At 39.7% G+C, this 8,271-nt stretch overlaps 1 protein-coding gene across 1 annotated transcript; it reads right to left on the reverse strand.

The window, feature by feature from the left end:
- Positions 1-574: 574 nt before the first annotated feature.
- On the reverse strand, positions 575-3,045 carry LOC119883445 (P2Y purinoceptor 12-like). Its single transcript, XM_038694089.1, has 3 exons — positions 2,882-3,045; positions 2,192-2,437; positions 575-1,759 (listed from the first exon to the last, which is right to left on the reverse strand). The coding sequence occupies exons 2-3, from the start codon at positions 2,426-2,428 to the stop codon at positions 950-952; spliced, it is 1,047 nt and encodes a 348-aa protein (XP_038550017.1). The 5' UTR covers positions 2,429-2,437; positions 2,882-3,045; the 3' UTR covers positions 575-949.
- Between the last annotated feature and the right edge of the window lie 5,226 nt (positions 3,046-8,271).

Here is an 8,271-nt window from a genome sequence, read left to right on the forward strand (position 1 = left end):
GATGCAAATCATAATGAGTGAGCTTGTTTGTGTGTGTGTGTGTGTGTGTGGTGTGTGTGGTGGTGTGTGTGGGGGGGTATTCAAACAACATGCATCACCATGTGTTTTCATGCCACACTGAAGTTGTATCTGTCTTAAGTCAGCAAAACCAGGTTGCTTTCTTGTACTAGTTCTTAAAATATACTTTAAATGCTTTTAATGGGCATCCTTCTCTTGTACATACAATACAATTTTTCATTTCCAAGAGTGTAATGGTGCAACAGTGAACATTTAGTGACAATGTGACTGTTATCTTCTTTGTTAAAAGTGTCAATAAATAATGTGACACAACCACATGGCCAACAAACAATAAAGCTGTCTTTACTTCCTTATTGTTGTTTCAGGAGCCATTTCTGTAAAACCGGTCGGTTGTAATAATGGTACACACAACTAAGTCACTAGGAAAGCCCCTAATATTATGTCTGTAAGTACTTTCTACTCCTTAAAAACTTACTTAGTTACTTACTTAGATAGATGCGGATCACTGTTAGCGGCAAAACTGAACAAGAATAAATCACAAATGTATTGCCGAGAGATTATTTGGGAGACTTGAGGTTTAATATACAGGTAGATTATTTTAGAGCAGTTTGTAAATGAATGCATCATATTTCTTTTCAAGATTAGTATGTATGAAAAAAATTAAGAGGAACTTCATGTTGTTATTAACTGGAATAGAGAACAGAAAGGAAAACAAATAAAAACATGCCAGCATAGGTTCTTCAGGTTTAACACAAGTAAGAACACATCATCATTCATGTTAACACTTTTTAACTTTTCCCACTGGCAATGACCTTATTCTCTGTTTTGAAAAAGCTTAATTTGGACTTGATCTTAATCAAATACTACTTGATCTGGCAACAGAACGTGCACATTCAGATACGTATGAATGTCTTTATCCCATCTAATGGTTTTACGTACAGACAGAAGAGTCTCTTAGAGGGGTGCTGCTTGTATCCGTGTCTGACCCCCTTATCAGCCAGCTACAGGTACCAGAACGCAGCTGCAGGGTCTTGAACAAAGTTGTCCTGAAGGACTTACAGAGGAAGAAGTAGATGAGAGGGTCCAGAAGAGAGTTTAAAGATGAGAGGAAGAGTGTGCTTTCCTTCAGCTGGAAGAAGAAGAGTTTGAGTTTACAGTCAAATAGAACTCGGGTCTGGCTGATGGTGTACGGCACACGGGCAAAGTGAAATGGCACAAAGCACACGAAGAACACTGCCAGAACAAGGAACACATTTGCATTCATTTTTCTTTTGGCCTGGTCGGGCTTCCCTGACCCTCCAGTGCTGCGGGACTTTGTGCGGGAGTAGGATCTGTACAGCTCTTTGCTGATTAGAGTGTAGCATGCTATTACAGTCACCAGGTTGGCCCAGAAAATAACTTGACAGACATGATTTACCACCTCATGCCAGTACAGCCCAGCCCCTGTCTTTAGGTCGCTGCACTTGAAGTACGGAGAAGTCGGGGTTTTATGTGTCAGGATCACATTGGGCAGACAGAGAACCAGCAGAAAGGTCCAGATGGCTCCTGATAGGACTTTCCGGCGGACCAACCGGGCTGCATTAGTCCCCCTGAAAGGCTTGAGGGTCTTTCTGCAGCGATCAATACTGATGAGGCCAAAGAAGAGGATGCTGATATACATGGTGAGGTAGAAGAGCACTGAGGAAACACGACACACAAATATCCGCAGCCCAGTGGAAGCCATGTTGGAGTCTGACAACACCTGCAGAAACACATCATTCAGTCTTTAACATTTTACATTTACATTTTTTAAACACTCAAATTCAAGCGTTAGGGCATATTTTGCGTAGAAGTTAACACTGTCACTTTCTAATTAGTCAGTCTTTATAAAGGGTTTCTAAGTTGTAACTGCTTTATTATTGATTATGAAAGCCTTTACTAAAGCTTTATAGCTCAATTATGAGCCAATAATTTTGGGTTGCCAAGTTGTCAAAAAAATACTACTAATGAGTTATTAACATTTATAAAAAGTGAGGAACTCATGACCCTTTTTGATGACTTGATGATCAACAACAAGAGAGATTTTTCACAACCCAGCAACCAAAACTTTTAATCACCATTAGTTACAGTAAGTTAACTTACAAACCATTTTATAAGTGTGCCTTTTAAGTAAATGGTACTTGTAAAACCAAACCTTGAAAGGGAATGTGAAAGTCATCATGACATCCGCAACCACAATATTCTTCAGGTAGATAATGAAGTGAGACTTTGAGGGGATGCGAAAAAACACCCAGACCGCCATGCCATTGAGTGATAGCCCCACCAAGAAAAGGAAAGAGTAGAGAACAGGGAAAGCCACCGTCTTCAAAACGTTGTCCCGGGAACAAGTGCTGTTGGTGTGGCTGTGATTGAAAGTTGTATTTCCCTCCATGACCGTTGTCTAAAACATACAAGAGAAAGTTGTTTGTCAAAAACAAACAAAAACACTTGAACATTGAAATTAAGTCTGATACTCTCCTAAATTACTTTTTCATGAAGAAGTGAGTAATTCTTATGACTACATATAGCCTACAGAAGGTGAAAAAAATTACATAAAAACCTGCACAAAATAAAGAAATCCAATATAACAGCCTTGCAATTTTGCTGTCATATTGTACACATTTTCAGTTTGCTTTGAGATGTGTCACAGTATTGAAAAACACTGAACAATATACCATTCCTAAAAACATTATTTAGAGCTGTTACATTTATAGTATATCCGGTATTCACGCCTTTATGTAAACTGCCTTTAGGCCTAAAATCGGCAGTTGCACAGTCTTTAAATATGTTCTGCACATCTACCCTGAGTTATTGTAATTAAATACGATTTAGTTTTATAACTGACCTGCTAATGTTTCTGATATGTGTCAGTGGATTTCCATCAAGGTCCAGTTCTTATAGCGTTTTTTGGTCTCTCTCTTTTCTCTACTCTGTACATATGTGATCTGTCACCGACCATCTGTCTCGTCCACATAGTTTTGGTGTTTCAACAAACAACTGTGTGTGTGTGTGTGTGTGTAGATTGGTGATACATAAGCCACAGGAAGACTTTGTCTTTTTCTTCTCCTTTCTCTTTCCTGTCATAAGGCTACTGGCTGCATATCTAGATCTTTTTTTTTACAGACATGAAGAAGTTTAGTTCAGTGTCCTTTGGGGCAGCAGATAAACATGTTAAACACAAGCAATAGACATATTTTAAACAGCAAATAGGCATGATTAAAGATCACCAAAAAGTTGTTTGGATAAATTTGTTAAGGTCTCCTCCTGAATTTCCTCTTATTCACTAACTTTTGATACCCATTCTTATGTAATCTCCACTGCTTCTGCATTATTTTATATGGTAGGCTAGCTCTCATATAATTACTGTACTCGAAAGCATTATTTAAAGAAATGCTCTATGTGAATAAAAGAAGCAAATGGCAGAAAAACCTTCTGTTCAGAGGTGGAAAAAATATGAAACCGTTTTTGGTAGATGCTTCACTCAAATTTTCCCATTGCTCATAATCCCCTTCTAATTTTGAATTCCCACGTACAGGTGGTTGTAATGTTTTCTACCATGTTGTCTCTAAGATATAGTCCATATTGTAAAATTGATATTTGTTTCCATTTAAGTGGTTTCACTATCTCATCTTACTCTCAAATACCCTTTTTACACCAAAATTAACGGGTAGTCTATAGGCTTTGAAGGTAAACCCACTAAAATAGGCAACTGACTCCATTTTGCATTGTCTGTGTATATTTTGTGTTTTTTGCTGATGTGCCAGAAAACAGGGTTAGTAAACAGAAGAAAGCAGCTTGGGGCCAATGTTATGGTGGTTTAGTGTTTAGGGTAAAGTGCACTGTGCTGGGCAGTTGACAGGTGTGATTACGGTGTTTGTCTGTTCTGAAAGATGTCACAGCGCAGATATAAAGTCACAGCTGACATATTGTTAGCCTAGCATATTAATACTATAAACATGTGGATGAGATGTTTACAGACATCCACAGAAACAGATGCCCGAAAAAAGGAACATTTGCTTGTCCGCCCGGGTGTCATGATAAATACCCGCGACCAGGCCCGCCAATAGGAATTATGTACAGGGGGACAACATTTTTCAAATTGGGCTCCTCATCGACCCTTACTCCAGGACCACCTCCACCTACCCTTAGTTCTAATACAAACATGGGCAATTTCAAAGAAGCTCTTGGCCTTAGCCTTATAGTGACACAGATGGAGTCCCTAACAACACAGGTGTGATGTGGTCCCTCTTCTTCTTTCCTGTCAGGAGGCGGGCAGCAGCATTTTGGACCAGCTGCAGGTGCTGAATATATGACTTGTCTAAGCCCACATAGAAGGAGTACAATAGTCAAGGCGGGAAGTTATGAAGGCATTAATCACCCTCTCTATTTATTTAGGAGGGAGATAGGCCTTTACATTGGCTATAGTTCTCAACTGTAAAAAGCTTTATCTAACAGTGGCGGATATCTTTTTATCAAATTTAAACGCACTATCCAATACAACACCAAGACTCCTCACAGGAGAACAGGACAGAGAAACTCCTATCTGTTAGATAGGATTGAAACCACCTAAGTAAAGTACCTTTGATTCCCACACAGTTTTCCAACCGGGACAAGAGGATTGAGTGATCAACAGTGTCAAAGGCAGCAGTGAGGTCTAAGAGAACTAGGAAGGCAGAGACTCCTGAAAAAACTTATGATCGGGCAGAAATCTCACCACAAATCCACATGAATGTTCACTTCAGCACCTCAGATAAAGTGCAGTTCATAGTCCCAAACAGAGCAAGTCTGTGCCTCAGATTTTAATCTTAGATGGTTATTTTGCAAAACTTTTTCAGTTAGTTACCGCGACTCACAGTGCGACACACCAGTGTCGCATCAGCTGGATGGAGTTTCTCGCCTCGAGTCATTATAATAGTAGTAGTAGTATAAAAGCGCTTTGAGTGGTTGAAAAGACTAGAAACGCTCTATAAAAATATACATTTGTTTTTCACTGCGGGAGAAAACTGATGTGTAACGTGAGAGCGTGTAAAAATTGTCAATTATGTGAGAGCACTTAAAGGTTAAGCTAGCTAAAGCTTTGCTAGTCTGCCTAACTGTTAGCTCCTCACCTTCGCCTGTCACACATACGTAGTTTCTTAACACTTTTTTGGCCAAAAATTTGACCATTGCCTCCCTATGATTTATTTTTCTCTGTGTGTTTTGGCTTTTTGTTTTCTTGGGCCCCTGACAGGCTGCAGTGTTACTTAAAATGACTTGCTTTACATTTGTGGCTCCTACACATCTGAATGGCCAAATGTTTCGACCGTAACATTTTCACAATTGCAGGGGGTGGGTTACCAGATGAAAAGTATGAAATGTGTTACATTTGTTTATCATGTAAACACATCTAAAAAGTTTTGTTACTCATATTAGACAGTAAGTAAAATGTTGTACTTGATCCCATTTTAGGGTCAACCATAGACCTTTGCATAGACCCCCCTCGGCCTTGAACCAGGGTCATCTGTACCCTTTGACCCCTCTGACGGTGGGCCTGTCCGCGACTACTACAGAGTCATTTGACCCTGGAGTGAATGCCGACTGTACCCTTTTACACTGAAGGCAAAAGCCAGATGTTAGTGGATGTTTGTTTTTTTGTCCACTGTAAAAGGAGCTTAAGAGACAGAGCATGAAGAAACATCACCAAATTGTTGTCTGTTGTAATGTCTAACTAACCTGTGGGGATAATAAATTACAGACAGGGGGAAAATCAATCAATCATTCACCACCTGCCCTGTTTAAAGCAAGAGCTTTTGTCATGGATTTTAGAGTGTGAGCATATGGCTATTTCCTGGCAGCAGTAGGCCTCCATGCCAACTCAGTGCGAATCAAACTACAGAACTGTTTGTTAATTGTTTTTGCCAGTACTATTGCAGAATTGTTGATTCATTATATTGGGATGATATTATATGAGTCTAGTGTGGAGTCTGAGTTATCCACTGGAATAATAAATCTCATTTTTATTGTACTGTGGCCTTCAAATGTTGTAGCCAAAGACAAATGAACTATGAGATAGAACATAAAAGGATGACAGGTTAGTAAATGTTCTTTTAAAATTTGGTGAATTTAGTCAGAATGTAAATGTAAAAAATAATGAGAAGGAATAAGTAATTTGCACATTTATTGATGGTTCAATAACTTATTTTTACCAGGTTATGCCTTTAAAGGACATCACTTAAATGTAATTTATCATTTATTATGTTATGTCTTATCTTACTGTGCAGTTAATGGTAGTTAGTACTGTGTTTGATATAATCCTGTTTGTGTTTTAGTTCACATTTCCCTTTTTAAAAAAAAAGTGTATATTATTTTAGGAAGTGAGGACCAATGAAACCTTGGTATCTACTTCTCTCCTCTCCACATGACCCTGATGGTCATCTGCCCTTAATTCTATTGAGTGCCAGCAGTTAGCATAGCGATACTGCAACTTCCTCTGTCTGTTTGCAAGAGTGGCATAGTCAGCAGCACTTACTTCTTAGGAAAATGCGTGTTTGTGTGTGTGTGTTGTGACATGTATGGCTAAGTCTAATATACTGTATGTGAAGCCGATTTCACAACCATCCATATTTACATGCAGTCATGTTTCGCACAGCTGTGGTCTCTTATCATCTGGGTCTGGTCAGGACTGCATCAAGCATGAACTCTCCTGCAGAGGACTCAACAGCTACACTTGCCACTTTTCAGCTTAACACTTTTCTGTCTGCGTAGCTTTCTGGCCACCCTTTCGATTTTTCTACCTTTTTTATTGCTTCTATTTGAATGTCTTTGGTTTCACCTCAGATGTGAGTTGGCCAAACTATCAATCCATTTCTTAAACGATCTGTCTTGAGTTCTCCAGGACTAGGGTCATTGTGTAATCCTACCTCTTCTATTGATGTTCTAGCTTTACATGAATCATTTACACAAAGGTATAATCAAATAGTGTGTGAATGCACAGTGCAGACATGCAGGCAGGCCCAGGCAAAGTTGCACTATATTCACACACACACACACACAGTAATCCCTCTCAGACAGACAGGAAGAAGGGAATAAGCAAAGGAAATAAAAATAATGTAACACAAGACTTGACTGACTTTCCATTTAAACCCCTCTGAGACTTCTCAACACCCTCTAACACACACACGCACACACACACACACACACACACACACACACACACACACACACACACACACACACACACACATTCTTTTCCCTCTCCGTATGTGCACTGCTTCCCTCACCTCTCACGTAACCCCTTGACCTTTAAGTCACCACTCGCCACTTTTTTGATGCGAGGGCAAGATGAGGTTGAACTGTGCCCCCTGACCTTTGGAAACGGTTGGCGGTTGATCATCATGTCATCATGACAGGTAGAAAGACGGAAGAAAGGAACTTCTTTCCATGCAGAGAAAAAGAGAAAAAACATTCAGGGTGGTCTTTGCTTGTGGTTTGTTTGGGACTGTCTTTGTCTTTATGTATGCATGTTTATGTGTATACATTTCCTTTGGCAGGCTTTCAAATTAGCTTCTACTCAGATAGTTGAAATGTGTGGGCCACACTTTGTTTTGACAGTGTAAGGTTTCTTTTGCTACTGCTGTGCTGCTCAGTGTAGGTTCCAGTGGGTCTGCCACCCATATGGTTATCCACATTGATCTACAGCAGCTCATATTGAGCTGTGTGTGTGTGTTGGGGTGGGTAAGATTTAACAAAAAGAAACTGACAGTGAACTACAGTATTTCTAGTTTTTATGTGGATTAGACCACATTTGCTGTCATGCGCCATTACGGTGTAAAGCATCATTCCATGCTGATCACAAAAATGTTTGGAAATGGTCTATTTGTTCTACTATAGCTGCTAGTTTTATTTCTTTATGAGCTATGTGATGGCCTACATTGGTAACTGCTGACTTGAGTAAATTCCTTCATTTCTCATGAGCCCCATGTGTCCAGTATGGGTGTGTTGACCGTCTGCATCAACACTGCACACACACGGACATCAGTGGTTCCAACTGGCTCCTGGGCTTCAGTTTCTACTGGTGAATGATGTCGTTGATTCCATCCTGAGCTCCAGTTTGTTCCTCACATAGATGATTTCCTAGCAACTGCTTTTGTTTGGGTATTGCTACAAATCACAGATCATGTCTTGGGTCTGGCATATGCATCAGTGAATGATCTACTAGACACTACCTGGCTTACACAATTGAACTTTTCACAACTG

The sequence above is a fragment of the Micropterus salmoides genome, unplaced genomic scaffold (assembly GCF_014851395.1).
Source record: "Micropterus salmoides isolate LMB-PRFRI ecotype aquatic unplaced genomic scaffold, ASM1485139v1 Ms_hic_scaffold_3, whole genome shotgun sequence".
In the NCBI taxonomy this organism is placed as follows: domain Eukaryota; kingdom Metazoa; phylum Chordata; class Actinopteri; order Centrarchiformes; family Centrarchidae; genus Micropterus; species Micropterus salmoides.